Below are 16,519 nucleotides of genomic sequence, written 5' to 3'. Positions count from 1 at the left end.
ATTTGGCGTTGTTTTACAGTATGAAAGCTAACTCTCAATAAACCTTATGCTGCCCGTGAATCTGTTACTGTAGGCGGGTAATGCAGCTAGTCTCTAATAAATAATCCTTTAGTAATTGACAATTCAATAATTAAGAGTAATTATTCAAATCTGGCTGCCTGCTACAGAAGTTAGAAAACGTCACGCTATGAGTTTAGCAAAACCTTAGCTTATGACTCAACGCCGGCAACTATTATTGGTCATCACGTATTAGGCCAATTTGACTTGGCCTCAACTCCAGGAATGCTAAACTAATAAAATTTTCCTACACTCCCATCTAAATTTTTTAAATTTATTGTAATAGACCTGCATAGTTTTTGGTTTGTTTTTGGTTTATTGATTGTTGATTAATTCACACTAAATTATGGAAAATGAATAATCTTACATGATATATAGCTGCTAATCTAAGTACTCAGCAAAACAACTACACTGTGTACTGACCTCTGCAGAACAGTCGGTGGGTGCATGAGTAAACCTTTTTTATCAAGAAATCGGTTCCCTATTTTGATTTTTAGGTTGCGCACCAAGCCGTCTGAGCCTGAAATAGTTTCAGTCACTCTACCTAGCTTCTAATCATTTCTAGCTGCCTGGTTGTCTCTGACAATGTCTCCTTTTTTGACATTTGGTCTCGTCCTTGTCTATTTCTGACAAATTGTTAAGCTGTTTAGATACTCTGTTTTCCATGTTTTCCAGAACTCTTCTGCTGCTGCTTGGGCTATCTTCCACCGTTTGCTGCTATACAAATCATTTTCGGTGAAGTTTCCAGGCGGTGGTGCCAGTAATGATTGACATTTCATGGTCAAGATATGATTAGGTGTAATCACATGATCCTTGGGATCACTTGTCGAGGTGGCGGTCAGGGGCCTACTGTTGATGATATTCCCTGCTTCATAGAAAAAAGTTCTTAGGGTTATGGTGTCTAGTTTGTTTTTCAGCTTAAAAGTCATTGCATTGAGCACTGCTCTAATCGAATGAATCATTCTCTCCATGGCTCTTCCTTGATGACTTGCCTCAGGTGAGTTGAATTTGAAATGAATGCGGTTCTCTAGCAAGTATTGCTTGGTTTCCTTACTGGTTATCTCTAATTGCTTTTCAATCTCATTCTTTGCTCCAACAAAATTAGTTCCATTGTCACAATATATTGTTTGAACGGGCCTTCTTAAGGCCAAAAAGCATCTCAGGGCTTGTATTAAAGTGTCTGCGCTCATGTCGTCTAAGACCTCTATATGAACTGCTCTAGAGTAGAGACAGGTTATCAGAAGTCCCCATCTTTTCAGCTCTGTGCGCTTGTCCTTCACGTAATAAGGTCCAAAAGTGTCGATTCCAATGTTTGTGAATGGAGGAGTACCCTCCATCCTTTCTTTGGGGAGTTTGCCCATAAATTGTGTCTCTAGTGCCTTTCTTAGTCTAGCACAGCCTACACACTGGTTAAGCACACACTTTACCACACCACTTCCATTTACCATCCATATTCCAGCATCTCTAGTTGCTGCGAGTGTGCTTCTCCTTCCTAAATGTGATATTTGTTTATGGTAATGCACTGTCAAAAGATATGCTAGGTGAGAGTTCTTAGGAATGATGATAGGGTATTTTTGCTGGTAACTCAGTGTTGAAGCACTGGCTCTCCCACCAACACGAGCTATACTTTCGTCATCAATCTTAGGGTCGAGCTTGATGAGAGACTTCTTCTCCTTCATAGGATAACTCTCTGCTTGCGTCATCTTTAAGATAAGTGCTTCAGCCTCTTTCAGATCATCAGTTTTCAACTCTTTGTACATCCACTGTTTCTGTTTGACAAAGCTCTTTAGCAATGCTATGCTGTGCACTAGTTTCTTCCAACCACTGAATCAAGTGAATTTTCTCATTATGCTTGGTGTGTTGAAAGTAGCCATGGTAACTAGTCCCTTTTTTCGCACTTCTGGGTCAGATTCATTAACTGTTGTGTTGACCCGATTTTGCTTATTGAAATCTAGTGCAACGGGGTCTCTGAGAAAGGGGGCCCATTCCACCACATGTCATTATCAATGATTTCTTTAGCACTTATTCCACGAGAAGCTATGTCTGCTGGGTTGAATTCTGTTGGAACGTAATTCCATTGTTTGGGTTCAGTTGTCTTCCTAATTTCACTTACCCTTTTGGCAACATACAGATGAAACTTTCTGACATCATTGGATATGTACCCCAGCACTATTTGAGAATCACTCCAGAAAGTTTCTTTGTCTACACTAAGCTTTAACTCCTTCCTTAGCACATTGGTGAGGCAAGTTGCAGTTACAGCTCCCTGCAACTCAAGCCTAGGAATAGTGGGCTTTTTTAGTGGGCTTTTTTAGTGGGGCCACTCATGATTTGGCTAAGATCAGGTTGCACAAAATTTTTCCACTGTCATTAACCTGTTTAATATATGAGCAAGCTCCATAACCATTCAGACTTGCATCACTGAAGTGATGCAATTCAGTGCTCACTATGTTGGTTTCTGTTTTGAAACATCGTGGTATGCTCAATGCTGTTAGATTGGTTATTTCAGTTCTCCAATCTTCCCATTTTTGTTTGTCATCCAGACACATGAGTTGGTCCCATAGTTGTTCTGAGGCAACTACTTTCTGGAGAATTTGCTTTCCTTTCAAAACCAAAGGAGAAATGAGCCCCATAGGGTCATAAATTTGAGCTATGGTTGAGAGTGCGCCTCTTTTAGTTGATTGTTTGTTTTGTAGTTCTGGGATGCCAAAGTGAAAGGTGTCAGTTTCTAAGGACCATTTCATTCCAAGCGTTTGTTCACTAGGAGGTGTTTCTGTGAGTAAGTCCATAGCTTTAGTAGATTCACCACGCTCAGGAATAGATACTGTGGCTAGTACTTCCTTGTTATTAGAGAGAAATTTGTGTAGTCTTATGTTCCCTTTTGAGCACATTTCTCTTGAGGTTGTGATTAAACGTTTAGCATCTTCAGCAGTAGCATCGCTCGTTACACCATCGTCGACATAAAATTCATTCTGTATAAACGTTGAGGCAAGTGGTGAGAGGGACTTGTAGTCATTGGCAAACCTTCATAATCCAAAGGTTGCCACACCTGGTGATGATGTTGCACCAAACAGGTGGACATTCATTTTAAACTCTTTGACCTTACCTCCATCATTCATCCACAAAAATCGTAAGTAGTGTCTGTGCTCCGGAACTACCAGAAAGTTGTAGTACATTTGCTGAATGTGGCATGTTATTGCTACAGGCTCTCGTCAAAATCTGATTAGTATGCCAAGTAAGAAGTTGATGTGATCTGGTCCAGGTAACAGCATGTCATTTAATGAGACTCCATCGAACTTAGAACTAGCGTCAAATACCACTCGAAATTTTCGTTTCTGTTTATGTCTGACACCAAAATGAGGTATGTACCATACTTGAGCCTTCGCAGCAGCCGATGTTCCCTCTTCAGCATGCCCTGCCTTGATCAGATTGTTCATAAATGTTGTTTATTCGCATTTGTATTCGAAATCTTTGGAGAACTTTCTCAGCAAGATGTGTACACGATATTCAGCTTGTTTTTTGTTATTGGGTAATATAGGTAAAAGTGATTTGAATGGCAAAGGCATGACATAATTTCCAGTTGCATTCTGCTGAGTTGATGTCTTTAAATTTTTTTTGTAAATTTGACATCGTTTTGAGATGAGTATGAATCCTTATTTGTGTCTTGGAAGTCTCTTTCCAGGATATTTAGCAGCCGTACATCTTTGGACGTGTCTGCTTTATAGGCTGTTTTTCTAGATTTGTAGATGGTTTCTAGTGTACCTCCACACATAGTCCACCCAAATAGTGTTTTTACTCCATAGGCTTTGCCCATTTTTCCATTAACTGCTGGTCTTGTTTCTAACGGCTGAATTACTTCGGTGGAGTTCATTCCTATTAGAAGTCCAACTGGTATGTCCATCAAGGGTAGGAATTGTGTTGCTATGTTCTTTAGGTGGTCTAGTCTAGCAGCCTTTTATTTACCGGGTAACTGATTTATGTCACAATATATGTATTCATGATTTTAGGCACTAATATGTGCATAGCTATTTGTTAAATAATCACGCAGCATAATGTCATCAAATCTTTCGATGTCTTCAGTTACTGGTTCGTTAATGGTGTGTATAGTGACGTTTTTCTCTGTTTCACCAGTTCTCGCTTTTAATGTTGCTACTACATCCTTTGATACATAACATGCGTCTGACATGTTGTCAAGAAGAGCGTAAACTAGCATTTCACAACCTGTGCCTGCTGAGATACAAACAGGTACAGCCATGCTTTTTAAATTGTTCGCTTCTGTTATTTGACATTTCAGTACCTTAGTGGTACTGTGAGCTTTCATTGTTTTTTGTGGCTTTGTTTCAGCATCAGCCCGATTAGATCCACCAGTGTTTGAAGTTGCCTTGCCATACTGGTAGTTGGAGTCGTGATTAGCCGTGGCATGTCCTTTTTTACACTTCATACAACTTATCTTCTTATCACAATCCTTCGATCGGTGGCCATTCCTCTAAACATTTGAAACATAGTCCATTCTTTCGAATAATTTCTTCCTTTTCTGGTTTGGACCTTTTTGGAGACGGTAACAGTCTGCAGTGTTGTGGTTAGTTGATTTGCAACAAATACATTCCTTCTTTTGTTCAATGGAAGCTGCAAAACTTTTAATGGCTCTGTTTTTTGTGCTAGGTTTTTTACTCTGATTATGTTTGCTTGGTTTATGACTCAGTGATATCATTGTTTGTGATATTGGAAGTGTCATGATGTGAGCTTCTTCATTGATAAATTCTGCAAATTCTTTGAAGTCTGGATAAGTTTTGTTAGCCGAATCAGCTTTTGCTACTGCTCTTGTCCATTTAAGCCTTAGCCACTCAGGAAGCTTTTCCACCATCCTTTCATTTTCAATGCAATCGTTGAGAACTTGCAGCGTTTTAACGGACTGCTTGGCACTCCTTAAGTGATTCAAAAAATCTCCAAAGTTTCTCAGGCCTAGTCCATCTTTGGAAGGAATTTTTTGCCACTTGTCCAGCTTCATTCTGAAAGACCGAGCTATGTTTTGTTCATTTCCATACCGACTTTTTAAAGTTGTTCTAGCTGCCAGATAGGCATCATTTGTGTTTGTGCTGAAATGTCCTTCAACACATAACTTGGCTTCTCCTTTCAGAAATCTTTTGAGATGTCGAAGTCTGTAGCTACCATCTATATGTTCAGCACAAAAGTAGGAATCCAGGTCTACTTCCCAAACATTGAATTCTGAGACATTTTCTTCAAATACACTGGGTTCTACGGATTTATGTGAACTTCTAAATGTTGCTGTCAGGCAGGCTGCTATTTGTTCTACAACTGATAGTTCTGACTTTGTGGTGTCAGAAGTAGACATGGTACTTTTTGACTTATCTAGTAGAGCTCTGGTTGGGTTTCTTCTGCTCTCAACATTCACACCTATCTGCTCAGTAACTCTAGCTACTTCTCTGCATGATTGTGCTGGTTTTTGTTCTATTCTGGTTGTGTTGTGTCTGTCTCCTTCAATAGATGGCTACTCAGGTTCCTTTGTTTGGTTGACAGCTCTGTTAATTTGTTCTACGCTATGCATTACAGAGGATGTTGAAGAATAGTTAGAGCTAGATTCTCTCTCTCTCTTACCATATCCTTAAACAGCCTGGCTTGTTCTTCTATTTCTCTGTTGGCTTCAGCAATTTTCTGTTGAGCTTCCCGCAGTTGCAATCCTTTAAGCCTCTTCATGTGTTCCTCTACTGAATCTTTCAGAGAATTAGCTGTGATCACAAGGCCATCATACATGGGCTTTATTGTTTCTATCATTTTATTTGATGCCATATCAGGACTACATAGAGCGACTAATTCGTTATACATATCATGAGTCTCGATAATTCAAGCATCAACGTTTTCACAAATTTCATACAATGTGTCAATAGAAGTTTCTCTTGTTACATTACGCTGGATCTTATCAATAAGTTTGTACTGAACCATGATTTGTTTGGTTAGTTTAAGGTTTAACTCAGAAATTCGGTGTTCTCGCCCAATGTTAGAAAGTTTTACCTTTTGTCGCAAGCGCATGCTTTCGCCGACTACACTGGAAGTGAGAGCGCTATTGAATTCCCTATCATTATTTGAATTGGCTATTTCCTGTGTTTCATTAGAAGTCAAGTTTTCATTACTGTCATCTATTGAGTCTATGTTTAGCATATCATTATGCACACCATCAGTGTCGTCAGTATGCAGCATCGCGGAAGCGTCCCCAACCTCAGACATGCTGACGTAAATGGCCAAAAGCATGCTGTTCAATGAAGTCGCCAACGTGAATCACAAGCTACAGGTTGCCAGAAAATAGGTACATATATAGAAAAGTTAAAATTAAAACTGCATGACATTAATACCTAAATCCAGAATAAACAATTGTATGTATATTAGTAAAATGTTAGTTTAAATTAATGGTTCTATTCAGATACTCACAGTTGACTTTTGCTAAGATGTAATGCAGGCATAGATATTGATGTCTAAAACGTAAATGAGTTAATCTTAGTGTTTGTAGTTCAGCTCAAGTGGCTTTTTTCACTTTGGCTGGTATGTATGTTTTTGGTACACCTCATGTGTTGTTTACACTGTTAACTGGGTGGAGTGTTCTTTTCTTGTAGTTCGAGAACAGCTCTTGTGTTGTCTACACTGTGGCTGACTGAAGTTATCTTGTCTTTATAGGTCCAGAACTGCTTTTGTGTTGTCTACACTGTGACTGACTGGATTATCAATTGTCCTCACAGTTGATTAGAGGAAGGTTTCACTGTAGAGTTTTTTGGAAACTCTAGGTTTTGAATTCACTCAGGATTTGAAGTGAGACAATTTCACTGGTTAAGTGTGCGGTTCACAAGCTTTATTTTTACCGTGAAACCTGAAATAACATTTCAGTACCATTTTTATACCAACTTGCAAAGCACAATAATTATGAATGCAATAAAGTATGAAAAGTTACAGTACATTAGCAAGTAAAAGTACTGAACATCAAATGAAAAGTGACAAGAAACAACATAACATGGTATAATAAAATAAAATAGCATATTCAACTAACCTGTAATCTCTAATAAATAATCCTTTAGTAATGGACAATTGAATAATTAAGAGTAGTTATTCAAATCTGGCTGCCTTCTACAGAAGTTAGAAAACGTCACGCTATGAGTTGAGCAAAACCTTAGCTTATGACTCAACGCCGGCAACTATCATTGATCATCACGTATTAGGCCAATTTGACTTGGCCTCAACTCCAGGAAAGCTAAACTAATAAAATTTTCCTACAGATACCACCAATAAAACCCGTTTATGGCAAACATTCAGTGATAATTGGGTAATAATGAATGCTTCCGAAGTGAGGTCACCTAGCAAATCAAAATGCAAAGAACGGCTTGATGAGTAGTGTAAGGCATTTACAATAATCACTAGTCAGATGGTTCAGTTAACTGCTAAAGCACATATGTCATTAAAAGTTGATTCAAAGATTGCAGCATCAAATTGTTATGCTTGCCTGCACAGTCACCAGATTTTAATCCAATTGAGAAATTGTGGCAGATGACTGGATAATTACACCTAAAATAAGCCAACTTCTACATGTAAGGTCAGTTTGATTTAATCTATTATCAAAGCATAGCACAATATTGTAACAAAATAATATCTAGGAAGTTTTGTGGAAAGTATGCCGACGTGATGTACAGCAGTCCTTAAACAAAAAATGGCTAACAAAGTAGCAGCACCGCCAAGCATGTACTCATAAGAATCATTTTTAGACTACCAAACTACAAAAGAGTTTGTTTTGACTATTACTCAGTTTGTTTAGAATATTAGAACTGTTTTGGAACTGCCACGTTCATCTAAATTGTGTTATCAAACATGAAAAAACATATTATTCTCATAAAACATAGATATATTAGTTTTTATGTTCAATTTTTTGTAGTTTGTCATATGTGTAAGTTTTTGTACCCAAAATAACAGCCAAAAATCACCTATTTGTGTAAGTATATAGTTTTGATGTGGTATTGTGAAAAGAACACACGTACGCCATAGTTTAATTATGTGTGTGTAGCTGTGTGTATGTGTGTGTGTGGTATCTGTGTGTGCGTGCGTAGGTGCGAGTGTGCATGCACACATGTGATTTAAGCGCAAAGACACATGCATGCATGCATGTGTCTTTGCGCTTAAATCTTAAAAGCCTATTCTTTTTCAGAACCCCGCTGTGCAAATAAAATTTTTCAAATGGGAAATACATTCTTGGGATGTTCCATAACACTACACGTAAAATAATGGTCCAATAAAATGGTTTCACAATGTTCTGCAAAATTTATCTTTGAATAAATTTGTACTGTGTCATAACAATGTTGCAAAAATATTTCTTGTAATGAGGTGCATAATTAATATCGTACCATTCTATAAAATATTACATGAATGAATCTTGCTAGCATTATCAGAACGCTATTAGAAAACATTGTCATTGAGTGTTGCATAAAGGTTACTTTGGAATGTTTGAGCATAAGCATCCATTAAACACTTTCATGCAATATACCTGAGATGTATGGTACAACATCCTTTTCACTTTTAAATGACTGTTCAGGCAATGTTACAGGGAAAACACTTTAAAATTTTTGAGTAAAAAAAATGTAAAATTACCTTACAATGCAAGGTTCCAACATCACCTGAAACTTGATGGGGCGACATATGTTTTCACCTTCAATGGAATGTTGCAGTGATATTACATAAAAAGTTATTTTTTTGCAGTGTTAGAAAAAATTCAATGTTACATAGTGTAAAGGTAGCAATCAATTATGTTGACTGGTTATGTAAAAAAAGCAACATCATTTCTACTATCGAGTGAATGTTGCAACTATGCTCTGTTGATGTTTATCTTGTAACGCTGTTTTATGACAATTTCATTGTAACACTCTTTCTAGCTTGTCAGCTAACTCTTTTAAAACTATTATTGCTAGTATAATAAATTCAATGAAAATTTTTGCTGGCAAATTTCACAATCACTGTTGCTCTGTGATAACAAAAAAAATTAAAATTAGATGAAATAAAGCAACATGAAAGTTTGATTTATTTTTCATTGTAAACATGAACACAAACTAAATAATCCGGACAAATCATGACAATATTTTATGATTATGTCAAAAATAGAGGACTTTACAAATTTAAACTTTTGCTCTTCCTGACAAATATCACAGCATTGACTAAGCTCTCATTAGAATGCGTTTGGAATTAAAATTTATTTGTTATAGCGTACCCTGTAAAGGTTTTGATAAACACTTCATACATGTAATTGATTTTATAGCTTAATTGTGACTGTGGTCTATAGAATTTTGCCATTACATCATGCTGTCATTGGTGTATTTATCAAACGTACATATAGATTGTAATCAAGAAAGGTTTTGGATAGGTTATGCTCAGTTTATTACAGTCATGTTATACTCATGTACAGAAAAAAGCTGTGAAATGTAACCAGAAGGTTTAAAAGTTTCTGCGCATTTACTAACCATCTAGACACATCTCAAAAATGCCCTCGTGTAATGTTTTTAGAATGTTAGCTCATTTCTTTGAGGCAAACTCACCGAAGTAATGTTTGTAGAAAATCATCTAATATTATCCTAATACTGTGTGAATTTTTGGGAAAGCATTTGCTGAACACCGCACATATTTCCTGTGTGGAATATCTCTCACAACTTTGCTGGAATGTTGAAAACATGTCCACACATTATCTCGGGGCAACCTTGCAATAATATTAAAATGCACATTAATATGTTCTGTTGGTTGCACCACTTTCTTGGTTTGAGAATTATCCTATATTAAAATAAGCTCTGCATGTTAAACAAACTACTTTGATGTTTCATATGCAAATTTTGAAAAAAAACTTTTTCAATCCATTCATAACAGCCTCTTGCAAAATTATGAGGCAAATCACATTGAACCGCCAGCTTTTCCAACAAATGGTGTTTACATTTAAAGTTCCTTTTCTTTTTTGTTGCAAAATAGAAGTTTTAATTGCTTCTATTATAGTGGGCTAACTATACCAAAATTGTGATTGTAAATAGGAGCAGTGAATTTTGTGAGTTATCCTCTCTCACTACAACTAGTTTCTCAGGTATACCACTAGTAAAAGACACAATATAACAATAAAGCTTTAAATGTCAGATAGGTCTGTTTTAGAAGTAGTACAGGTACATTGATATAAGTTGAGCTGCTTATTTTTTGTGCATATTTTAAATGAATAAAATTGTACATTGCTTCTAGTACACATCAATGAACACACCTTACAAATATGGAATCATTGCATTGGCCTAACTTTACCTCACCATGACTCATTGTGACTCAGTTAATGGATTGTGTAAGAAGCTGTGCATTTCATCACTGGTGTAGCTAAAATCCATCAAAACTAAATGAATTCTGTACACTAGCACAAGTAGAAGTGCTGTGGAAAACTGTAGCATTAGACAAGAAAAACACTTTACCAGATTTTATGTTTAACCTTTTTAGCAGACTTACTAACAGTAAGCTGAAATGCCCACCCATAGACCTAGAAAAGCCATATATTAAAAGCCAAACATCTGCATAAAACTTAATTCTGCACTTTTACAATTTATGCTAGATCCCACGATAGTTTAAAAAGAAATTAAACACAATTTACTGGTGAAGGCCAACTTTTACCCTAAATGTTTTGTGTAAATTACTGCTTTAAGCAAAATATAAGGTGTTTCTTACAACAGATAAATACTCAAAATAATATTTTAAAAACAAAAAATGCCAGTGCATTCACATATAACTGAGTACAGAGTTTTTTTTTCAATTGCATATTTTGCAAAAATAGGATAGATAACGCCATTGCAAAAATGAGTGTGAAACAGACTCGCCACTGGGAACACTGAATCTTAATCAATCATCCAATCACCAAACACGTAGTGTTTGACTTGAATTGTGATCTAATGTGAGGGACATCGCACGTCTCCCACAATTGTGACAATTCGGAAACAAGTGCACATTTAGAACATGTCTTTGATCGTCTTTGCTAATGCACGTATCGCTAAAACATTTCAACTTAAATTTAAATCTGTCATTGCTTTATTACGTTCACAATACAATGGCTAAAAGACTCACAGCTAAAACAACCACTCCTTATAGAAGCTACTCAACTGATGACGAAGTTGAAGATGGCCAACGATATAAGTACATCAGTGGTGAACTATTCAATGAGCGCAAGCAAAACTGACAGTCAGATTCATCATCGTCATGTTCAACAACAATTAGTATAGCAACCACCATGAGCACTACTATTACTACCACTGCTTCAACTACAATTGCTTTGCCTACAATTACCTCCACTGACGTCCTACCAACTCCAGAAAAATTTTGCAAGTGCGGCAATTGTTTTGACTTGCCGACAGCTATTAAAAAAGTATGTTGCTACAATCAAAATTTGGCTAATACAAACTTTCAGGATGATCAGTATATTCCCGGTATAAATAGCTGCATCCTGCAGTCTAATTTACTAATACGTCAGATATTGGGGAAATTTGCCATACAACTCTCATGGTTCAAGCATCAAAGGTGTCTTGGTTTCAGAGGGGATGATGCTCTTCTGTTTAATAACATGACTAATTTAAACTACAGACACCATGCTTCTAGAAACTATATAGATTTTGTCTATGGGTACCTTGGAAGAAGGAACCGGAAAGTTATTCCTTCATGCGTTGTTGCTTACATACGCACAATGTGGCCTGATTCAAATGAGGGTTATGTAGACTTAAAAATGTGGAATCGGAAGATGAAGATCAGAATGACGCAGATGAAGTGGAGCTTTTTGTTATGGATGAAGGAAATTAATGTAAGTTCAGTTGTGCGTGGGGCAAAACTCGTTTTCAAAAATCTTCCAACTGAATCTGCCAGCAACGTTACTTAGCTGATCTTCATGACTTATGCAGTGAACTAGCTGCATTACCCGTCTACAAGAATAGATTCACGCGCAGCATAAGGTTTATTGAGAGTTGTCTTTCATACTGTAAAACGACTCCAAATATGCCGTTACATCTGCCTCTCTCCATCTCTCCCTCTTTCCCCTCTCTCCCTCTCTCCCCTCTCTCTCTCCTTCCCTCTTTCCCTCCCTCTCTCTCTCCCCCCCTCTCCTCCTCGCTCTCCCTCTCTCTCTCCTTCTCTCCCTCTTTCCCCTCTCTCCCTTTCTTCGTCTCTCCCCTCTCTCTCCCTCCCTCCCTCTTCCCCTCTCCCTCTCTCTCCCCTCTCTTTCCCTCTCTCTGTCTCTCCCCTCTCTCTCCCTCTCTCTCTCTCCCCTCTCTCTCTCCCCCCTCTCCTCCTCGCTCTCCCTCTCTCTCTCCTTCTCTCCGTCTCTCTCCCTCTCTTCCCTCTCTCTCTCCCTCCCTCTTCTCCCTCTTTCTCTCCCTCTCTCTCCCTCTCTCTCTCCCCCCCTCTCCTCCTCGCTCTCCCTCTCTACCTCCTTCTCTCCCTCTCTCCGTCTCTCCCTCTCTCCCCTCTCTCTCTCTCTCTCCCTCCCTCTTCCCCCTCCCTCTCTCCCTCTTTCTCTCCCTCTCTCTCTCCCCCCTCTCCTCCTCGCTCTCCCTCTCTCTCCCCTTCTCTCCCTCTTCCCCTCTCTCTCTCCCTCCTCTCCTCCTCGCTCTCCCTCTCTCTCTCTCCTTTTCTCTCCCTCTCTTTTTCCCTTAGTTCAACGCAACACATGCGGATAGACAACATTTTTGGTTTTTCTGTCGGGCATATGAAGAAACAGTTTTCGGCGTGTGCCTACTTTTGAGCAGGCGACGTATAGCTGGTCATGGCTGATAGAGAACAGCGTTTTTCTAGTGGTTGCAAGAAAAAAATGTCCACATGACCTTTTCCGGTACATGTTGGCAGTAAATATTAATTAGATGTAATTTACTACTCATTAATTTATTTAAAGAGTAGTAAATTTTATTTAATTCACTACTATTATTTACTACTAATTTAATTTTACTACTTACTCATTTAATTAAGTTTGCTTCGTACAATCGAATCTGTTACAATCTTGCCACAATCAATACTCATAGAGGATCTATTCTTCAGCCCTGAACCCTTGTATATAGTACATGTCAATCAATTTATCTTTGTATAAGCTATCCTGCATTACTTATTTGAAGTCATCCTCTCATGTAAATTTTCTTTTAACTTTTACACAAATAATCTCAAACTAAATATGAATTGTTCACTACTATCTTGCATTCAGGATTCTTCTACAGTTTCCGTTTTATTAGATAATATGCCTGCAAATAGAGGCTTTTTGTTATTTTGTTATCAGCAAAATAAAACATTACTAACTAACTAACGATCGAATCGAACAAAAAGACCGCCATATAATTTATTTATACTGCTCATATTTGGGAGTTATCGGTGACTCAATATATCGAGAAGACCACTCGTACTATTAGCATGCCAGTATTTATCGTCCATCCCTATGATGAATAGCGGGTTACGTATTATAATAGAGGCGTGTACTAACCGGAGATTCCCGTTAATGCACCCTAGCGGTGAAAAGAAACCACAGAATAGACACGCCCTTATATAAAAGTAGCGGCTAATAGTCGGAAAAGTACGGTACTCTATAAAGCGGACAGACAGATACACAGACAACGATTGCCGTTTATATAGTAGATAAGTGAGTAATTTTATGGTTTGAGAAATAATTATATTTCAATAATTTGACTTGCGCCATGACATAAAAACACCACATTTAATAGCTTACATTACATAAATCTAAATCGTGTTATACAAAAAGCTGCAGAATATTTATAATTTGAGTAAGTTGAATTCTGTAAAAGTGGTATCCTTGCTGAAGAGTAGAATAATTTATGTATGATTTTATTGCAGATACAGCTTACCAGTCAGAATTTCTCTTCCCACACTTGTATTGTGATCTATCACAGCTAGTTTAATTCTTGTAAAATGTCCTGGGAGATCAAAGTCTATTCGCTTTGGTGCATAACTTAGTACGAGGTTGTGGAGGTTTTTTAAAGTACCTGTGTTTTGACCATGGTTCAACAGACGCAATGTGTTTAGCAGTCTTCCTTGCCCTAACACATCAAAAAGGACTTTGTGCCCTGCAATTCTTGGAGTTAACCATTTCACCTTTCTTTCCATTTCTCTGTAAACATCAAATTATTCGTTGTTATTTTTCAAGATATTATAAATCTGCAAAGTTTTTGTTTATTGAAATGTCAACCAGCTGCAGAATATTTAACCCTTTTTACAATTTATGTTTACCATTACGCAACAAATGACTACATATTCCTATATCACAAACCAAAGGCAATCTAAGTGATATATAAAATATTATATTACACATTTCCCTGTGCTTTGATATTTCTGAATATATTATTAAATTAAACATACAGCTTTCATGCCAACATTGGGTATAAATAATATATTTTCATCACTCACGGATCAATTGGTTCATGAGAGCCCTAGATGAACTTGTTGAGTCCTGGAAAACTCTTGTGAATATTAGCAACATGGTTTGTATACTTGCATGGATGATTGCTAAAATTATAGAGGAAAAAATACATGCCAACACAAACAATAAAAAACTGAGGCCTAATTGATCTTAAATGTGCAATTTATTATTATATAATTAGATTGTAATAATTAGGTTTCCTTTTCATGAAACAACGTTACAAAAAAACGCAAATACTACAAATATAATCATTCAGGCTAATCGTTTCAAGTGATCTGTAAAGACTATATTATTAATGGTAGCATGAATATAACAATAATAATGCAATCCAAATTTTATGATAATATTAGTCATATATTTTATAAACAATTAGAGCATTTCTGACAATTCAGACCAAACATAAAGTTTAAATTCCTTCACTAACTTTTACTCAGTTTACCAAGTTAATTCAACTGATTCAGGTTAACATCAAACGTAGCCTATGCAATTCAGCCCGAGTCTTATTGTCACCCAGTCATATCAAATCATTTCTTTGTACTAATGTACAGAACTGCATATTTTGACTTATTATATTTATTAATTAATATTATAAAATAGCTATTTTTGTTATTAATATTTATTTAAAATTCTTCATAAATTACTTCAGGTTGAGGTTTTCCTGTTTGACGCTGCTCTTTTGCTGTATGGTACAACACCATTAAGGAATGGAACCTCTCCCTCTTTCACTCTTAATCTTGTAGTTGTTCCAAATTGTTCCGAATAAAGCTGGCTTTTATAGAAGTACCTAATGCACACGACCGCACTAGCAGGTAGTCTGCGAAAAGTTGAGTCGGCACGCTTTGCCTTAGACAGCCATAATTTTGCTAAATTTGGCGACTGAGAGACAGGAACTCTAAAAAAGGTTATGCTACGACATTTAGTGTCAGATTCACAACTAGCAAAGAGACATCTATCCATGGTAACTAACTGACTGTGGTTAAAAGAAAATAAAATGCGTTGAATTACTAATGAATAAGTAAAGAAATCGTTACCGGAAACCGCTTTATTAGGATTCAGTGATGGTCCGACGTAAGTGAACCAAAATATATTTTCAACTTTGAACTTGCTAAACTAGTAGAAATATCTGCTAAAATTTTGTTTTCTCATTCACTTAATATAGTATCATTCATTATCAATCATATAAAACAATGTTAAAATTATGTGTTTATTTTCACTTTAATGAAAATGTGATCCTGCAAAAAATGGAGCAACACAATGTATTCCCAAATTGTTTGCACTGTGATTAATTTGCTAATTGAGCTGTTCTTATGGGATTAATTTATATATAGCCATTTGATTACTATTACCATTAGTCATCAACAATGTTCACACCCTATTTAGGAGCAGGGGAGAGGGTGCTCTAACAATAATGACAAATATATAGCAGATGGTCAAGACTATATTATACTAAACACAGGCTATGCATAGGCCCCCTCTCTGTTATACTAAGGTGAGTGTTTACTAATACTAAGGAAGCCTATCAGGCAATGCTTAAAGTTTATCTCAGGTCAAGCTGTGTAAGTCTAGCCTCTCCCAAGGAGTCTGTCAACTTATTGATATAGGTAGGAGCCTTGTCTAAGGTCATCAAGTACTACGGAAGTGTTTTACACTTACTCAGGTTACTGTAATCCAACTGTGTATCCAACTATCAGTTGCAGCTGAGCTATTCTTTCTCAAGCACTGATTTCTCTATTTAAACTGCATTGATATAATGATATTAAATTGAAATTATCTCATCATTTTTACAATAGATAAATTCTCAGCTAGTTAATGGAAGCCTATCAATGAATGGGAAGGATATTGACCTAGTAACAAAAAGTCTGTGTACCTTTGAGACTCACCAAAGGTACTGTAGGATTTGATGACAAATATGAATTTTCTTTTTAATATTTGCGCCAGACCATCTTATACTAAGAAATATGCATTAAAACATGAACTGTTACTTTTGACTAGTTGATTCAAAAAATTGAT

General features: G+C 36.8%; 1 protein-coding gene and 1 pseudogene across 1 annotated transcript; both read right to left on the bottom strand.

Moving 5' to 3' along the window:
• Positions 1 to 677: 677 nt before the first annotated feature.
• On the bottom strand, positions 678 to 1,817 carry LOC137400975 (uncharacterized). Its single transcript, XM_068087313.1, has one exon. The coding sequence runs from the start codon at positions 1,815 to 1,817 to the stop codon at positions 678 to 680; it is 1,140 nt and encodes a 379-aa protein (XP_067943414.1).
• Positions 1,818 to 2,008: 191 nt separating this feature from the next.
• Positions 2,009 to 5,862, bottom strand: LOC137400974 (uncharacterized; annotated as a pseudogene).
• Between the last annotated feature and the right edge of the window lie 10,657 nt (positions 5,863 to 16,519).

The sequence above is a fragment of the Watersipora subatra genome, chromosome 7, assembly GCF_963576615.1.
Source record: "Watersipora subatra chromosome 7, tzWatSuba1.1, whole genome shotgun sequence".
In the NCBI taxonomy this organism is placed as follows: Eukaryota; Metazoa; Bryozoa; class Gymnolaemata; order Cheilostomatida; family Watersiporidae; genus Watersipora; species Watersipora subatra.
Note: the sequence above shows the minus strand (reverse complement) of the source record. Positions and strands in the feature narration are given on the sequence as shown.

What these genes read in the sequence shown, in the direction of transcription:
- LOC137400975 (XM_068087313.1), bottom strand. Translation starts at nt 1,817, where the DNA reads ATGTACAAAGAGTTGAAAACTGATGATCTGAAAGAGGCTGAAGCACTT.